Source organism: Ictalurus furcatus, chromosome 5 (assembly GCF_023375685.1).
Source record: "Ictalurus furcatus strain D&B chromosome 5, Billie_1.0, whole genome shotgun sequence".
Lineage (NCBI taxonomy): Eukaryota > Metazoa > Chordata > Actinopteri > Siluriformes > Ictaluridae > Ictalurus > Ictalurus furcatus.
The window spans coordinates 4,663,363-4,682,139 of NC_071259.1; the positions used below are offsets into that span (position 1 = coordinate 4,663,363).

Genomic DNA, 18,777 nt, shown 5'->3' on the forward strand with positions numbered 1-18,777 from the left:
TACGAAAATAACCGTTAAGGATCCAGAGATCTGCAAGATCTATGCCAAGTCTCTGGAACACCAACAGGAGGGATAGAACATCATTTTTTCAAAATATATTTCAAAATGTTTACATTTTCAAGATGATACTGGAGAGCGCTGACAAACAGTTTGGTCCAAAATCTAATTTTTTGTTTAATTTACTAAAGATCCGGTGATCGAAAAGGATGCAGCATATCAATCACCATTCAATACCCTGTGACAAGAGAAAACATCAAAAAGAAGTGGGCCTCTTCACATTAGGGGCTAAGCATTCATTTTTATTTATTTTTTTCTAATTTGTAACCCATCTTTGTACGTAATCTGACTGATTTGACTGAATCTGAGTAGAAAGTAGAGCTCTATACGCTTCAGAATCCATTCTGCTATTTCTATCAAGATCATCAATAAACACCAGTCACCCAGTTCCATGGGCAGCCATACATGCCCATGCCATAACACTGCTTCCACCATGTTTGATAGATGATGTTGCATGCTTTGGGTATGGGTCCTTCCTTACCTTCTCCATACTCTTCTCTTCCCTTCATTCTGGTACAAGTTATTCTTGGTTTCATCTGTCCAAAGAATGTTGTTCCAGAACTGGTCAGAGGTCTTTTAGCAAAGTCTAATCTGGCCTTTCTGTTCTTGTGTGTAACAAGTGGTTTGCATCTCAAGGTAAACCGTCTTTATTTACATTCGTGAAGGTGTTCATGAACACTCCTCCTCCAGAGCGTTCTTGACATGGCTAGATGTTGTGAAGCGGTTTTTATTCACCGAGGAAAGAATTCTGCCATCATCTGCTTTATTTGTCTTCCATAATCTTCTAGGCCTTTTGGTGTTGCTGAGCTCACCAGTGCAATCCTTGTACCAAGAATGTACCAAATTGTTGATCTGGATACTCCTAAGGTTCTGCTATCTCTCTGATAGATCTGTTTTGTTTTTTCAGCCTAATGATGGCTTACATCAACACCTCTTTGGACTGCATATTGAAAGTTCCCATGAACAGCTATCAAATGCAAATTCAACACTAGGAATTTCAAAACTCCAGACCTCTAGATCCCTTTAATTTGTCATGAAATAACGATGAAACAGTCCAGAACTTGACCGTGAAACTGCGTATCAGGTAATTTTCCAATTACCTTTCAGCCTATGAAAATGGCTGTAATCCCTAAACGGTTAGTGTGATATTTATATCAAACTCCTTGAATTAAAGCTGAAAGTCTACACTTCAATCACATCTTGTTTGCTTCATTATAAATCCATTGCGGTGGTGTACAGAGGCAAAATTTACACAAATTGTGTGACTGTCCACATACTTATGGACCTGACTGTATATGTTTCTATGTTGTAAATGTAATTAGTTACCAACTGACATAGCTACAACATCGAAAAAGAGCTAACAGTCTAACAATTAGCGGTCTCCAATAGTGGTTAGTTAGCATTAGGGTATTCATATGTCCTTGGGTAGATTTCTCAGTTGTCTGAAACTTTTATGTGAAAATTTACTGCAGTATAAACACATAACAGTCACAACTACATGTTTCTGCCTTTAAAAAAAAAAAAGTACTATATCTTTGGCATGTTTTTCTCATACCGCGTTTATATAGTATGCCATTTCAAACCCCATAACTGAAGGAAAAATTAGTAGTGAAGATATGAAATGTACACTTTTGCACATAATACCACCATCCAATAAGAAACAAACCACACCAGGTTTTATCCACTGCAAGGACACTTTATAATAGTTTAGAAGCAATAAATATTCACATCTCTCTGTATTCTGATGCACACGTTCTGTACACAAATTTCGATGACTTCATATTTCATAGATTTCTAAAAGAACATTCAGCTTGGTTGTGACATATAGGCCTAGGTTAGAATAGGCTTACAAAATAAATATGCAATATTCACCTACACTGAATGATACACTCTCACACAGGCGTCACATTCACACATACACAATCAAACCTGAATAATAGTTTTGTCTGTTCCATAAACAACATTATATCATATTATAATAGGCTATATTATGTACAAATCTGTTTATAGAACACTCTTCATTCAGTAAGTACTTCAGTCATGCAAGTGGATGGGATATGCAGTGGGAGAAACATGGTAAATCCTTTGACTGGCTCCATTTGTTCAAACCTTTTTTGTGAACATCTGTATCTGGATTCTTATTGACCTGCTGTAATGTAGCGCCTCATATACACCGTGTACTTACACACTAAAATGATGATCAATAACTTAATTCACCTTGGATAATGAAATTAATGTGGAATTATTTATATTCCTACTAAAAAGAAAAAGAAAGTAAAGCCTTCATTTAAAAAAAAAAAAAAAAGAAAAAAAAAAGGCTTTCTTTGACACCAATTCTGTATTGCACACACTTAAAATGAACCAAATGCTCATAACAAGACTTGGGGGGGGGGGTGATGTGGGGGTGGGTGAATAAATGCCAGAACAAGTCTGCAACATTCAGTAAACACTTGTAAAGGCAAGTGTTATTGTCCATAAAATCCACCAATCACATGTCAATACTTTCCAGCACGCTCTCAGGTTAACTATGAGTGGATTTATATACATTATGGATATATATATATTACTTTGTCATATTTATAGTATACGTATCATTTCATAACATAAATACTAGTAATAATAATAGTAATATTAATAATAATAATCAACAAAACAAATAATATCCATAGTAAACAAAGGAAAACAACCTGCGAAATGATGAAAGCATCAATACAACCCCGTGGAATGCATATGATTTGCATTACGACATACAGGCATTTCAGTTAGGCAAAGACTAAAAAGGAAGAGGAACAGTGAGAGCAGCTGCAGTGCCTCCTGGAGGATTTTTTGTTCAGATGACAGTGAGTACCCTTCACAAGTTCCTGAACTGGATTAATTCAGTCAGCCATTATTTCCACAGACATAGTACTGTGGCAGCTTACGGAAATTCCAATGTCTGTTAAAAATGAAGTGCTTTCTCAGATCTTTTCACAGAACCATGACTTTGACGAGCTTCATTTGCTAGCCATGGAACACCCATTTCTCAGGTTCATTACTAACAATAATAAAATTCAATAGTACAGACAATTCATTGTTACAGATCTCGGCGTAGTAAACTTCGTGTTTCTTTTAGGCTTGCTAAATGTGACTGGCGGTTTACTATTTGTTTTGGGCACACCTGAGGTGCAAAAGATAGTACCACCTCCAGCAAACTGCCTAGATAACTAATTATCCAGCAGAGTTTCATTATTATTATTATCATCAACATCATCATCATTATTATTATTATTATTATTGACAACTGATAGCAGATTTTAGAGCAATGGACAGAGCCTTTGGCAGTGAGAAGTTATATAATTATAGTCATATCTTCAAGCATGTGTAAAGTAATCAAACTCTTCAGGTAATTAAGTGAAAATCAAGCCCTTTAGAATACTTATTTAATAGCAGGCATACAAGGATGTTAACACTTTCCAAAATGAAGGTGCAAATTTAATGAGAGTAGAGGTTAGTGTAGAGGTTAGCACTGCGGCCAAAATAGTCACTACTACGCTAACTCAGACAATTGACGATCTGTTTACGTCAGATCTATAAATAAATTGGTCAAGCTTTAAATCTGACTGGCAACATTGAAAATGGTGAATTAGTCACGTTTCTTGTATGCTCTTCAAATGTGTCTCTCTCATGAGACGATCTTTATACAGGAGAAGAGCGAGACTCACTACAAGCTGAACATCGAATTATTATTGGTTAGTATAACTGTTTATTGCGTATATTTCCTGTGTCTGCCAAGCTAGAGCTTAACACACATTTCACTCGTAGAGAATGGATTTACTCTGTATGTCCAGTAGAGGATAAAGACTCGTTCATTGTAGGTCTCCCTGATCTACAGGGTCTACTTCTATTCCTACATTAATATACAGACTGAGACAAACTCTTCATGTTTCTTCATGTACTGACTCTGAGAATACATTCTCTTATGGCTATAGGCAGTTTATTCATTCCCTGTGCATACTTAGTTAGTCAGGGTTTGTGCGCAATTATGTGTATACCAGGTTTGATACCTGGTTGCATTTTATTTCTGTTATTTGCTATGGCTAAAATTATTATGTATAATTGAAGAAAGAGAAGAAAACAAAGAAATTCATTGCTTTTCACTGAGTCAGTAACGTACACACTTTCAGTTAAAGTGCTTCTTGTCATCATTTATGAGATTTGATTTTCTTGTACTGTAATCCACTGTATGATGATGGACCCTGTTTTACACATGAAGTGCATTTCTAAATGTGCTTATCGTGTATACGCACACTGTCTCCCATGTCCTGTCCTGTCTCTCTATACTTGTGGGAAGCGCAAATGAAAGTAACAGAGTCTCAGTAGGTTGCGTTTCCTCTTGCTGCCCTCCGTCCTGGTCCGGCTTCCTCCTCCCATGTCTTCCAATCTCTCTGCTGTTCCTCCTCCCACCACCAGGGGACCTCGTAGCGAGCCCCAGGAGCGCACCTTTCCCTTGCCCCTGTTCAGACTACCGTGCTGATCCGGCTGACAGGCTTGGATTTGGCCCGGTCGACCGTGCCAGTTTGACCTGGCGATGGTGCCGTGACCTGTGGCGGTGGCGGGGCGGGGTGCGAGGGGGGGGGGAGAGGGGAGAGAGGCGTAAGAGGGGTAAGGGGGGTGGAAGGGGGGGGTAAAGGGGAGTGGAGGGGGGGAGGTGGGATGGAGGAAAGCGGAGGATACGGGGGCGGATACGGGGCGGCCGGCGACGCGTGCTGGGCCGTGGCGGGTGGAGCGGAGGCTGGCAGGGGTGGTGGAGTGGGCGCTGGGAAGGGGGGCGGCGGGCTGGCGAACACGAAGTGTGGCGGATGGGCAGGGTGGGGCGTATGCCCGTGGGAGAGTGCGTGTTGGTGCGGGTGTGGTTGTGAGTGTGACAGCGCTAGTGGCGTTTTGCCCACAACGGCGCCCCCTCTGGCCGAGTGTGTGAGCTGTGCGTGGCAGAGGGCAAACGGCGGGTGTTGGGATAGTGGGGAGTGAGGAGAAAGGGGGGGAGGAGGCACGCACGTCGAGCCCCCGTTGCCCGAATTCCCGAAGCGAGCCTGAAAAGCATGTTGGGAGAGCGTTGGCAGATAGGGGGAGGAGTTGTGGGTTGGTCGGCGTGGTAGCGTGACCCGCTGTAACGTGGCATGCTGGCGTTGTGGACCACCGTGTTGGCAGCGCTGGTGCGGGTGGCAGTACGGTGGCGGGGGGTGCCCAGCCATGCCCGCACCCATAGTGTGGCAGTACTGGATCTTGGACATGCCAGTGGACTCTGGAGGGCACAGGGGCAAAGGGGATAGAGGCGGTGGTGGTGCTGGCACCGTAGGGACGGGGTAGGGTGGCCCCGGCGGGATGATGGGGCCTGGTGCTTTGGCCCGTTTCGTCCCAAACAGTGATCCCAGGAAGGAGGTGGCGCTGGTTGTCGTCCCACTGGTGGTACCTCTCTCGCTGCTGCTGCTGCTGCTGGAGGCTGGAGGTGCAGTGCCAGGAGGTGCGGGCGCCGTGGTGTGTTGCTGCCCCGGCCCACCCCCCACCCCCACTCCGGGGCTCAGGATGGGGCGGTGAGGCCGGTAATCTTCGGTTCCATAGCAGCTCGATAGCACAGTAGCTACTGGGTAACGCTGGTGAGGCTGTGGACTGCTAATGATGGAACCCTAAGACAAAGAGAGTGGGGGGAGAGGAGGAGGAGACGGCAGGACAGCAAGAAGAGGAAACACAGAGGGGAGGAGGGAGGCATGAGGAAACAGAGAACACAGAAAGAAGTGCAAGTGCAGACAGATGTGAACAAGGGATAATAGCAGGATGAGTGTGAACAGTAGTATCGGGAAGCATAGGAGAAATATGGGAGAGAGAGAAAGACAAGAGGATAGTATGACAGTTTCATAAGACAGGGGAGGGGAAATGGGTGAGTTGATTAGAGTCATGGAACAACTTCACTTCTGTATCAAACCTTAAAACAATGAAAATTTATAAAGACAACTAGATGCAGATGCTGGATCATGCCTATCCATGCGGGAAGACCACACACAGCGCAAACTCCACAACAAATAAAACAGCAACAACAAGATCCAATATGCAACGGCTCACTCAGTCACAGATTCGATGGCTGGCGTCTTTTCATTTTCTTCCAAGCCAGTATATAGTAAATCATCATCCTGATGCACTAGTAGGGAGCATATCAGCATGCACACAGGCATGAAATACAGAGATGCAAATTTATGACTCTGGGTGTTTGGGGGGATAGAGAGACATGCGAGGCTGAGCCGCATGTTTTTTTTTTTTCTCAAGGTGGGGTTCTTGGGACAGACATGCGAGGTGAGTGAGGTGGTCACTTTAGTGATGGATTTTTTGGGCGAAAGCTAAAGATACAGACCTCTGCTCCACTCAGACTTACTTCCATTGTACTGTCAAGGGAACCAACGCTGTTTCTGCGACCACGTTTCCCTGCATCCAGTTAGGTTGTAAATGTGTGAGTGATGGCATTTACTTGTGTTTATGTTATCTTACTGTAAAAATGTATCGTATATGAATGTATTACTTAGAGCATATAGAATGCTTCCATTTATTAGTGTGTAATCATGTCTGTATTTGTGCGTTTCTCACCTGAATCAGACAGGTCCCTAAGTGAGGAGCTGAGAGCAGTGCGTTTCAGGCCTTCACTGGGTGAATAGTTGTCATCCAAACTAGATCTTCCAATGCTGCCATTCACTACTTCGTTCTTGACTCCACCCACACCTCCACCCACCACACTGCTGCTAAGAAGGCTGGGCCGCATCACGCCTTTTTGCTTTTCAAGCTCCGCTGCAGAAATAAAAAAGAGCAGCATATTAGGCAGAGAAGGATAGATGATAACAGGGATGAGGAATACTACACTGTGTCTGAGTTGCCATTTAATCAGGTGAATTTTTCATGCATTTTGCCTCCAGAAAATATTTATCCTCTTGTGATTATTTCTCTTTTTTTCTGTATTGCAACATCAAATTTAAGTATATTAGAGTGAGATTTTTTTTTCTGCACCTTTTGAAGTGACTTTCTACAGAAATAAAATGTAATAAAATGTCTAGATGGCCTCAGAATTATTTTTTTTTAAAAAAGTTTTAATTAAAGCTGCTTAATCGATAAGTATTCACCCCCGCCCCCACCCCCCCAGAGTCAATGATTACTGCATTGTCCTTTTGGAGCAATTACAGCTTTGAGTTGTCTCTATGAGCTTTGAACATTTTGATTTTGGCATTTTCTCCCATTCCTCAATGCAAAATTTCTCCGACTCTCCCAAAATAGATGGAGAACGTTGGTGGACAGCAATTTTCAGGTCATCCAGATTTTCAATTGGATTTAAGTTTGGCCTTTGACTTTGCAAATCTCATTGCACAGTTACTTTACATTCTGAATTTTATAGACAGGATGACTGCATCATGTGACTTCTCCTGTGTTATTTAATACTATAAAAAATGCATTACCATGTTTTACTGTATGCTCAATATCAACCATGCACTGGTCAGAGAGAATGAGGGACATATACTTCACAAAAGTTACCAACAGAGGGGGCTCTACTCACATTCAACCCTGTATTTCTCCATCTCCTGCACCTCGGCAATGCTCTCTCTCAGGTCACTGACGAAGCGCGTGCGGTCCTGCTGACTCGGCGCATTGAACACAATTAGCACCTTACGTTCACCTCCTGGGATGGCTGACGTTAGCCTGACGCCATGAGGGTAGTCTATGAAAGAAAGAAAACAGAAAGACGTTCTCAGCTATACTTTCATTTTGAGCTCTTTATGGAAACATGCATAAAAATACAGATGTGCAAATCTTACAGGAGTTTTGGAACATGTGTACTTGCATCTCCACCAGAGGGAATGACTGCCGGAAACTGTATGTCACCGACGTTTTCTTCTTCTGGAAGATCTTTGTTACCTGTCAGATGACGAAGATAAAAATGAGCAAAATAAGACCTAGCCTTCATATGAGGAAAAGTAATGAGTTTGCTGTTATTGACAAGCGTACCACCAACAGGTCGTTGAAGAGGAACACCTCTCTCTGATGTACACCGGTGCGCTGTGGTCGGTTGGGGTCAGGCACCTCGTAAAGCTGGCAGCAGCACACCAGCCTGCGATGGGGAAGAGACAGGACCTGCAGAACGAGTTCAGGTTCGGCAACAGAAGTAGCACTATTAACTTTGACAGTGGTTGCTAAAATGCATTTACAAGAGATCATGACAAAAAATGGAACCTATGGAACGCACTGGTTTCTTGCCCACGATGACTCTCTCCACAGCCTGGACCTGGGAGACATGGTCATCATTGGTCCTTAGTTCCCACTTCTGAATACGCTGGTAGATCCCCACCAGCAGGTCACGTGGGATATCCTGTCCATTATCTACTCCTGAAGGACACAGGGCACTCACTGTTAGAACTGTTACTGAACATTTATTATAGTTTTATAGTGCTGTTTTTAAAATATTCCCCGATTTATTAATTATTATCTGCTGAAATAAGCCGATATGATACACAAGCAGATTATTTTATAGAGTCCTCAATATGATTCTGTAAGTATTTATATGTTTGTGTAGTATGTGTGTATGCAAATATGCCAGAAATGTCACCTCGCAGGTTCTTAATGAAGTCGTCCAACTTCATCTTCCTGTCTGGTTTGACGCTTGGGCTGTACATGTCTGTGTTGAGGAGGATGATGGCAAAAGCCAGGATGAAGATAGTGTCAGGATTCTGGAACTGGCGCACCAGTACAGGGTTACACACACAATACCTTTGACTGAGAGGGAAGAGAGAAAGACAGAAATAAACAAAGCTTTCTAAATACTCTACGTACAATCAAGTACTAATACTGATGTTCATATATATTAATGCAAAAAAAAAAAAAGATAAGACACCTGAAAGCCTCAATAAGTCGTTCTACTTTTTGGGCCTCTCCTTGCACCTTGATCTGGGCTTGAAACTTCCGTAGAGCATCATCTAGATCCATTCCGGAGAAGTCCATCTCGTCAACCACGCAACTGAAATATGAATAGAATTCTTTTTTGCATTTGCTGCAGTCTTTTTAAAAAATGTTTTTTAATCAGACTTGATGTAAATTCTTGAAAAAATCTACACTGTTGACTGTTCATAGCTGTATAATGCACAATATTTTCCAATTCTTGCATAACACTATAGAATTTAACCTCCAGTGTTCTTTTAGGTCTTTAGGTGTATTTGTTCTTAATTATGTTATCGCATTTTTCTTGCAGAACATTTACTGACTCGAGTACATCCTTGTTGAACTGCTTCTGTCGGTTGCCCAGGAACTCCCCGATCATCTGTCGGCTTAGGCCCTTCCTCTCTAGGATAAAGCGGGCAATGCCAACAGGCGTGTCCGACACAAAGCCACGTTCTATCAGGTATTGAATGCCCTTCTCTGGTTTCCTGTGGTTCAGAGAGATACAGTTCAGTTTAATGTACCAAGAATAACAAGAATGAATATTGCATATGTTTCAGATAGTAGTATGCAGTTAGTTGTAGTATATTATGATCACCATAAGGTGAGTCCCCTATATTGGGATATCAATTACTTAAACTATTTTTTAAAGCCATTGAACAAGAGGCTTATATAGCCACTTTAGTTTGAAGTGTATATTAATTCATTATTTCATAGAGATAGTAATATCATTTAGGATCTTGCATTTACAATCCTATTTATGATTTTGCCAGATCTAGTGTTCTGGAAAGTATAATTCAGGCAATTCACTTTGTTGAATTGAAATCCCTCAAAATCCCCATAGTTTTGTCCATTTTGCTCACTTGTTGAAGAGGTTGAGTCCGATGCGATACTGCCTTCTCTGTGCCACGTCACTGTTGAAAGGAGGAGAGTCCCAGCTGTGGCGGCTCTCCCTCTGGTACGTCTGCTTGCCCATAGGCGGCAGTGGTTCCCGCAGGCTGTCCCTGGACGATGAGCCAGAGCTGCAGTTAATGGTCTCGTTGGAGTTTGTGGTGGAGTTTAGTGAGTCATTATCGCCATCTGAGCAACACTGCTGATCCAAGCCACCGGAAGGCAGCTGTGCGGAAGAGGAGGATGAGAGCGGTGTAGTGGGGGGCTGCTGGGGGGATGAGGAAGAAGATGGAGTGTCAGGATACTGGTGATGATGATGGTGGTGATGATGGTGGTGATGGTGAGTAACATGATGCGGGAGTTGTGTTGCTATTGGGCGGCTAGCTGGACGTGCTTGGCCTTGCGCTTTGGCATTGGGATTGTGCTTTAGAGTGCCCTGAGGTGAGCCCCCACTTGAGTCCTGCTCATATACCAGCTGCCGGCCTAGGGAACCACGGTCTGAGCGGTCGCTCATGTCCACTGAGCTGTCGCTGGGTGGCTCGATTGTGAGCAGAGGCAAATGTGCCCCTCGGAGGCGGTAATCTCTGCACTCTGTACATGGCGTGCTGCGTCGGCTGTTGCTGCTGCCACCTCCTTCAGTGTCCCGACTGTCCTCTCGCCCTCCGACCCCACCGGTCATACCCCCCCAGAATTCAGTGTCTGTACTGCTTGGTGCCCGGTCCAGAGAGAGGGGTGATGAGGGCAAACCGTCATCCATGTAGAGTGTGACATCGCTGTATGACGTAGCCGTGCTATCCTCATGCATGCTCAGACCACCTCCTGTGCTGCCTCTCTCCCGCTCACCTAGTCCCCGACGGAGAGATGGGTGGCTGTTGCTGCTCCAGATGCACTCACCGAAGTCGTCTACAGCACCACTGTCCCCGAGGCCATCCTGTGAGTCGTCTCTACCTGGACGGCATGCTAGCGCATCATCAATGGAATCAGCCAGGGACTTCACCTAAAGTTTAAACAACAATGCATCAATTGTATCAATTAGGATCCTTGAAGGTTTACCATGCCAATGAACCAATATATGAATATTAACTCTGAAAGCTTATGTTATATGCATCCTTTACGATTTGAGAGCAGCCTTCAACCAGAACAGTTAGAGACTATACTACAATTCCAGTTGCTGAGCTTTACTACTGCTAGATAGTACCCCCACCTGTTTAGAGAATGAGTCCTCTAAATGGGTATATTCTGGTTGGGCAGGTGAATCGGGCTCCAGGTCAGGTGAATGTGGAGGGCCCATGCCGGGACTGTGGCAGGTCTGTGGCTGTGCTTGAGGCTGGCGGTCATCAAATGAGTACTGCATACGCATGTTGGACAGGATGATGCGCCGTGTCATCCGGCTCTCGGAAGCTGAGCTGCGCAGGCGCTCAAAGTTCTTGTTCATGCGATACTGACGGAAGGCAGTCTGAATGGTGCGTGCTGCTCGTCTGCTCAGGAAGTAGCCACCATATTTCCTCTCTAGCATCTCCACCTGGAAAATACCATGGGTCTCGTCAGTTCTAAGTTAATCAGACCACTTAACATCAGCTTGTCTGTAAAAGTCTAGGATGTTTTTCTATTTTGGCATTAGTTCACACCATAGTATATATCAGAACCTTAATGAAAATGGTGAAAATACACCACTGACCACTCCAGCCACCATTATGGTTTTAAACTACAGAGGTTTCTGTATATCATAACTGCTGTACCTTCTTGTCCTGGAGGTCAGTTGAGAGCTCATAACTGTCAGACAGAGCTTTGCACCTCTTGTTCTCCTCCTCCTCCTGTTTGCGTAAGGCCAGACTAGCTGGCTGGTTACGGGTCCGCTGTGCCCAGGTGAGGCAGGCTGGGCTTGGAGGGCCCACAACTGGCCCCCGGGGGGCAGGGGGGCCACAGCTTCCTTCCCGGTAGCAGTCTGAGCGATGCTGATAAGGGGCTTTACTGCTGTCTGAGAAGGGGTTTGAGTCTAAGGCCCGAGTCTCGTCATCAACACTGCATTTGGAGTAAAATAGAGAATACAAAAGGAACTTTCAAATGTGAAACACTGCATAAAGACATGAGATAAAAATCACCAACTCAATCCATTTTCCACGACTTTGCATTTTCAGAAGTAGACATCGGAGTTTACAAATTTTCCACAATTACTTAAGACTTCTTCTACAAATACTTAAGACTTGCCTATTTTTTTATGTCTTCAAAAAATTCAATTGCCATGCAGCTTGTCTATGCTAGATAGATTTGATAACTTTTGGTAAAATGGAACACCACTGTATTATTTTATTTAGGGTCTATTAATGTTATTTTGCTTCTAAGAGTCATACATTGAATAGGACTTGTAGAAACTGTGCTGTATGTGCCATCATACAGCTCTGAACAGACTCACTTGTAGGCTTCAGCCCCCTGGAGCATGTCTCCTTTCCTGCTGCGTAACACTGATGGATTCATACATACACACAGTCATAAACACACAGCACAAAATCACCACAGCGTTGCGCTTGCTATTCGGTCAGTTCGTCAGCAACTCCCTAACGCATAAGTACAGCCAACCACAATGCTTATGACATAATTACAACTCACAAAGTCCTCTTATCTGGAAATAATGTGATTGCGTAGGCAGTCACTGTTTCCCCAGTACCACTGCCCATGTCAGGTCTGCGACAGGAAACATCGCAGCATGTGACTGCAGGGACTGACGCATATTTCCAGCAATCTGGATCCAAAAGACTGATGAAGCCTGTGTCATTTCCTCTAATGTTCCTCCACCTTCTGCAAATGTGCTTCACTTTAAACAACACTTGTCCGTGTCCTGTGTTCCACTATGTGATTATGTATCTCGTCATTCCAATACACCAATACACACTATATCCTAAAACACAGTGTAGCACTTTTCACCTTTTAACCACATGTATCAGACCCTAGAACAGGAAAGCAATGACAATAACCTCCGTCCAAATCATTTGTTACTGCAGAAAGGCATACAAAGTTTCCGAGAGCAACAATAAAAAGGGAGATAAAAAATTATAACTAGATATGTTAACTTACTGTACAGCCATAGACAGACCAACACAATCAAACACACACAAACACACACATGTCCATTTAGTGACCAAGCACAGGGAAGCCCCTTGGTGAAATCCCAAGTTTAACAATCCACTAGCTCTACAAGTTAACTCAGCTGTTATGTAAAAAGTCAGGAGGTCACCACCACCTGGTCACATGTCCATGTACCTCCCTTCCTCCCTCCCCTACTCCCTCCTTCCCTTTTTCCTTCTTGCTGTTTGAATTACATGAAGTGCATTGAAGCAGTATGCATACCTAAACGTCTTAGTTTGACCTCAGAGATTTGCATTTGTAGACTTTTATATGATTCGCTCTTATTATAGAGGGGGAAAAACAACTTTTAACAGCTTACAAAGTAAGCTGAGGAATGGATGTGGAAAAAAAAGTTTTACAATAGAGCAAACTGTAATACCAGGAAGTTATTGGAGGATTTGGAACACATGTACCGTATGTTACTGTCTTATTATCATTCTGTGAATTTTTTTTTTAGTCTTTTTGGGTGCCACATACCATGCAGGGTGACATTCTGCAAATTCTAGCCAAGCCTCTGATGTACGTCATTGCAGCTGCATCATATAGCCGCATTGTGTTGTGAAACGCTGAGTCATCTCTGTCATGATTAGAAAATACCAAATGTTTTCTATACAAAGTTTTAAATTTTCAGGAGGTTTGTCTCTTTGTGGGGACCAAATGTCCCTGTAATGCTAGAAATTCAATATGTGACGATTTTGACCTTGTGGGGGTGTTTAATGAAAATACAAAAAAGACTTCCCTTTTGTTACTGAAGGTTTAAGGATAGATGTAAGTGTAGGCGTAGTGTTATTTAGCTGCATTAATACAAAAATCAGTAGAAATTCTCCATAAAGATAAGATAGTTGTGTGTGTGTGTGTGTGTGTGTGTGTGTGTGTGTGTCCACATCACACTTTCTCTTCTTTGTTACCTGTTTTAACCCTTTGCTCCCGCCACACTCCCTGACCACCCACACGCACACTCACATACACACAGAAAGGAGGAATCCGAGTTGCTTAGAGACAGTTGCTGTGAGACCAGTGTGGGAGGAGAGACAGTCCTTCGAGAAAGAGAAAAGATGGAGTTGCTATGGTTACCGAGGTTTTGTACGGAGCGTGTTGCGAGTGCGAGTTGTGGAAATGATTTACAGTGTTACATTTGGCAGCAGACTACTAATATAACAAATATTACAATTGCCCTCAGGTCCCAATGAGTACTAGGCACTGCCATGATTCTTTGGTAGCGCAGGGTTTTGGTATAGGTGTAACAGTTGAAGATCAATAAATAAAAGTGTAAAAAACAAAACAAAACAAAAAAAAACCTGCAAGTAAAAACAGCATTCAAATCAGCATGATGCTGCATTATGTAATAGCTCTGTATGTTCCTCATACAGTAGTTCTGCAGCTGTAAACTTAAATCCCTTAAATATCTCATACAAAATACACTTTGTCCAATATTTCTGGATTTTAAAAAAGCCAGAATTAAACCCCTTCCTCTCGTACATAAGAGTGCTAAGGGGAATTGGAGTCAAAGCAGTGGTATCAGGTGTACTGTAGAAGGAATCTTGCTTTCATTCTGAAGAAAAATCAGACCGAAGCAATCCTCTGAACTGATTAAACCATTCACATTTTGTAAGTCTGTAGTTCGTACTTGAGAAAGCCACACAAGAAAGACTTCATAAAGCCTCAGGCTACACTGCATAATGGATAACAGAACAATTTACAGTGCACAAGTAGAGGAGGGGCTTGTTCTGTCTCATTATTTAGAGATCCCTTTTTTTTTTGTTTTGTTTTTTTAAATGTTTCTTTATGTAAGATGCAAGAAAGGTTGTGCTTAAATATGTGATAATATTTAAACAAATGGCTGATAGCTACCACTTTATCCTCATATACTTATATACATTATCCAGTGCCTCATTATAAGACAGCTAACCTAATTCCCAATGGGGCATCTATCTTTATAACCAAAGATGTTAATTGGAGGTATTGGAGGTAGCCAAGTGTTTTTAAAGTCACATTACTGTTTGCGTTATTGGTAAAAAGAATGCTCATCCCTACATTGTGTTTTCCCAGGATCGCACACAGTCTTCCACGTGCTGCACGACCTCGGGTTATCATTTGCATACTGATGACAGATAAGCAAAATGAGCAGATCAGAGCCAGCATGAACGGAAGAACTTCATGAGTTTATTTTTAGATAACTCGTTTGATTCGTTTCCTGTTTGTAAACATGTTCATGCATGCTGCTGTGAAAGTCAGCAATTTGGACAGGCAGGAAGCCAACCTGTTTTCCTAAGTACTCATTAAAATGTATAAAATGTTTCAAATGTATTGCTCACAATACAAATATGAATTATAGTGTTTGGTTGATTATGATTTTCAAAATTGTTTACCCTGGTTAACAGCTAAATGATTCAGGCAGACTGCACTCTTGCTATAAAAAATAAACAAGGTTAAAGAACACTTGTGGAGGGACCTTGGACCACTCATCCGTGCAGAGCTCTTTTATATCCTTGGCCTTCGGACTGCCTTCTTCACTACAGGCCACAGCTGTTCAACAGGGATTAAATACAGTGGCTCAGAGGTCAATGCAAAACATTAATTTTGTGTCCCTTTCGCCATTTCTGAGTCGATTTGGTTATAAACTCACCGGCCAGTTTAATAGGAACGCTTGTAGCTCTGCTTATTCGTGTGACTATCCAATCAGCCAATCATGCGGCAGCCGCACAATGCATAAAATCATACAGATAAAGGTCAATTAATGTTCACATCAAAAATCAAAATGAGTAAACTTTGTGATGGACTGTGGTATGTTTGTTGGTGCCAGACATCACCTGCCTTTTTCCTAATCTTCAACAGTGCAGTTTGGGTGAATGGGACTGTGTCTCATGTACAACCCTGTTAGGAAGCTTGGAACTATACAATATCTGTAACCTGGGGTTAAATACTTTACTTAACCCCTGATGTCTTTTAGTTCCTCTTGAGGCCCTTCTAGAGTCAAACTGGTAAGATACCGGCTGAGACAGCCATAGAGATCTCTTTTGAAGTGTGTTAGACCTACATGTTATTTAACAGACCCTTCAAAAGTAATCACTAAAGAAAGAATAAAAATCTCCATCAGCTAGTCTCACAGGCAGATACAGATGTTCTGTAATGTCTATGGCAGGTAGACATAAAGTGACTGTTTAATATTAACACTCATTTAGGTTTACAAACTTTCCCTATTTTAATTCCACTTTTTTTTTACTTAAGACGCGCCATAAGGAATGTTCTTCTTGTTAAGAAAACTTGTTATGACCTGCTCAACAAGTTCTTCGACAAAGCTGCTCTTAAATGTCGAGTACAATAATCATGGTTCTGCCTTAAATTATATCAATTTTCTTTTCAATTTTATACTAATAAAATTTCTAAAAGAACTAATAATTGAGTATCAAATCATGGGTCATGATTTACATGAACCCTACAGTTCAAAGCTATGACTGTGTAGACAAACTGCAAGGCAAATATCACAAAAATGTACCATGTGAGTAAGTTCACAGACAGACATGCCAAGCATTTGGATGACGTGTCATCACAGTTTTTCTTTGCTTCTTCTGCCAAGTTATGCAAGAGCAAGCAGGACGGCTAAAATTAGCCCGTTTTTAACTAATGTTTCACATGGAAATGAGCTGTGGGATTGGGAACAGGCTGTGTATGTCCAAACACCGGGTCCTCAGATAAAGGATACAGTTCAGTAAGAAATGACAGTGGAAAGCCAATATTGGGATTGAAGAGAAATAAAAGCAGATTAGGGAGGATATCAATTTTCTTTATACTTGACAGCTCGATGAAAAGATGAAAAGGTGACCCAAAGCAGACTCATACTTTATATATGAATCCAATTTGACAGTGTGAGGGAAATTACTCATTTTTACTTTGTAATAGTTTTGTTCTTGTTCTTTTTCTGTTCATCTGAGGATAACACCTAAGAAGGCCATGTCACTGCGATCAGTACAGAATGTTTATCTGCTTACAGAGACACAAACATGTTCTTCTGTTCAAGGTTCGTCTGTACATCTTCCAAGACCCTAAAACAAAGCCCGTTTGAACTGCCTCAAACCGCTTCTTATCGGTACACAGAAGTGTGTCATGCTCTGCTTTTCATATATATAGTAGTGGGTCAGCACAAGCGCTTCAGAGTGCACTCATTATTCTATCCTGCTTTATTCTAGCCTGTATTAACCATCTTTCTGTAATAAACCTTTTTACCTTCAGAGGACGAGTCTGCGAGTGTTGTCTAATTTCCATGACAATTTGGTATCCCTGTGTGGGCTGTGCGAGTCTTTTCAGCTTTTCTAGGCCAACAAACAAACCGGAGGCTTTGCTGTGCAGAGTAAAAGACCGATGCAGCCTTTCCACTGACTGGTAGGAAGCATCAAGAATTTAGAATTAGAATTAGAATTTTATGAAGTCATAGTGTATTGCTGTCTGTGTGGAAGGGAGTCAATGATTTAGAATTAGAATTTTATGACGTCATTGTGTATTGCTGTCTGTATGGAAGGGAGTCAATGATATAAGAAATGCGCGTATTACATTGAGAGAAGTATTACATGGAGCGATTTCTTATAAGAAGTTCCAGGAACTTCTGCGACGGCAGAGATCTTGGTGTTTCTTAGATCACAGCTTCAAAACAGATATATACCGACAGGTATCTATATATATATAGAGAGAGAGAGAGATAATAACGGTAAAATATTTGCTAATGGAAAGAGTCCGGTTCGAGCAATAAATAAGTAAAGAAAGTACTTATTAAGAAACGCAAGAGGCGCAGTATTTTTGCGGCGGATTATTATCAAGTGGCATGCCCCATTGACTCATTCCATCATATCAGTGGTACATGATATATTTGGCAAATTTAACGCACAAGTCAATTTTACTGAGATAAATAATAATAATAATAATTATATATATATATATATATATATATATATATATATATATATATATATATATATATATATATATATATTTTTTTTTTTTTAAAGAAAGGAAGAGAAACCTGTAAGTCCTACCAAATTGCTGTATGTGGACTCGCCCTCACGGGTAAACTCTTTTACATTCTATTGAACCTATAAGTTATATGATTAATTGAATGTCTAGAGATTTGGCACACATTTTGAACTTTTTCTGTCTGTGCCAGACATGCCAAATCCTTACACTATATTAAGCCAGGTTCCGGCAAATAGCGAATGGTTTTCAGTCGTAGATTTAGCTATTGCATTTTTCAGTATTCTTCTGGACAAAAATAGCCAGTTCTGGGTTGCGTTCATGTTTGACGGTCGTCCTTACACATTCACTCGTCTACGTCAGGGATATTGTGAATCACCAACAATTTATAACCAGGTGCTGAAAGATAGCTTGGCATCTTTAGTGTTGTCCCCAGGTTCCGGGTTGCTTCAATACATCAACGATCTAATGATTTGCGCCCCCTCCAGGGCACAGTGTCAAACTGACACCATTAAATTGTTGCAGCATCTCGCTAAGGAGGGACACAAAGCCAGTCTCTCAAAGTTACAGTTTGTGAAGCAAGAAGTGAGGTTCTTGGGTCATGACATTTCTGCAAAGGGAAAGAAACTCTCAGCTGACAGAGTATCTACAATCCAGAAGATTCCCAAGCCCCTGACGAAGAAACAGGTCCTATCTTTCCTAGGGATGTGTTCCTACTGTAGGACTTTAATTCCAAATTATTCCATTCTCGATGCACCTATTAGAGATATTGCACACGCATCGGGGTTGACGGCTCACTCACAG

General features: G+C 42.0%; 1 protein-coding gene across 2 annotated transcripts in view; it reads right to left on the reverse strand.

Annotated features, from left to right (window-relative positions):
• Positions 1–1,441: 1,441 nt before the first annotated feature.
• Positions 1,442–18,777, reverse strand: part of iqsec2b (IQ motif and Sec7 domain ArfGEF 2b) — a 59,483-nt gene continuing 42,147 nt past the window's right edge. Inside the window, exons 1-14 of one of the 2 annotated variants that reach the window (XM_053624334.1) lie at positions 12,302–13,412; positions 11,628–11,910; positions 11,093–11,410; positions 9,861–10,885; positions 9,324–9,485; positions 8,957–9,079; positions 8,672–8,838; positions 8,312–8,451; positions 8,074–8,199; positions 7,884–7,983; positions 7,625–7,786; positions 6,670–6,867; positions 6,440–6,510; positions 1,442–5,706 (exon numbers count right to left, since the gene is read on the reverse strand). In XM_053624334.1, coding sequence (XP_053480309.1) covers positions 4,372–5,706; positions 6,440–6,510; positions 6,670–6,867; positions 7,625–7,786; positions 7,884–7,983; positions 8,074–8,199; positions 8,312–8,451; positions 8,672–8,838; positions 8,957–9,079; positions 9,324–9,485; positions 9,861–10,885; positions 11,093–11,410; positions 11,628–11,910; positions 12,302–12,363 — 4,272 coding nt within the window. In that variant the 5' untranslated portion in view covers positions 12,364–13,412 and the 3' untranslated portion in view covers positions 1,442–4,371. Of the gene's footprint in view, positions 5,707–6,439; positions 6,511–6,669; positions 6,868–7,624; positions 7,787–7,883; positions 7,984–8,073; positions 8,200–8,311; positions 8,452–8,671; positions 8,839–8,956; positions 9,080–9,323; positions 9,486–9,860; positions 10,886–11,092; positions 11,411–11,627; positions 11,911–12,301; positions 13,413–18,777 lie in introns of those variants that run through there. The other variant, XM_053624335.1, reaches the window with a different exon arrangement.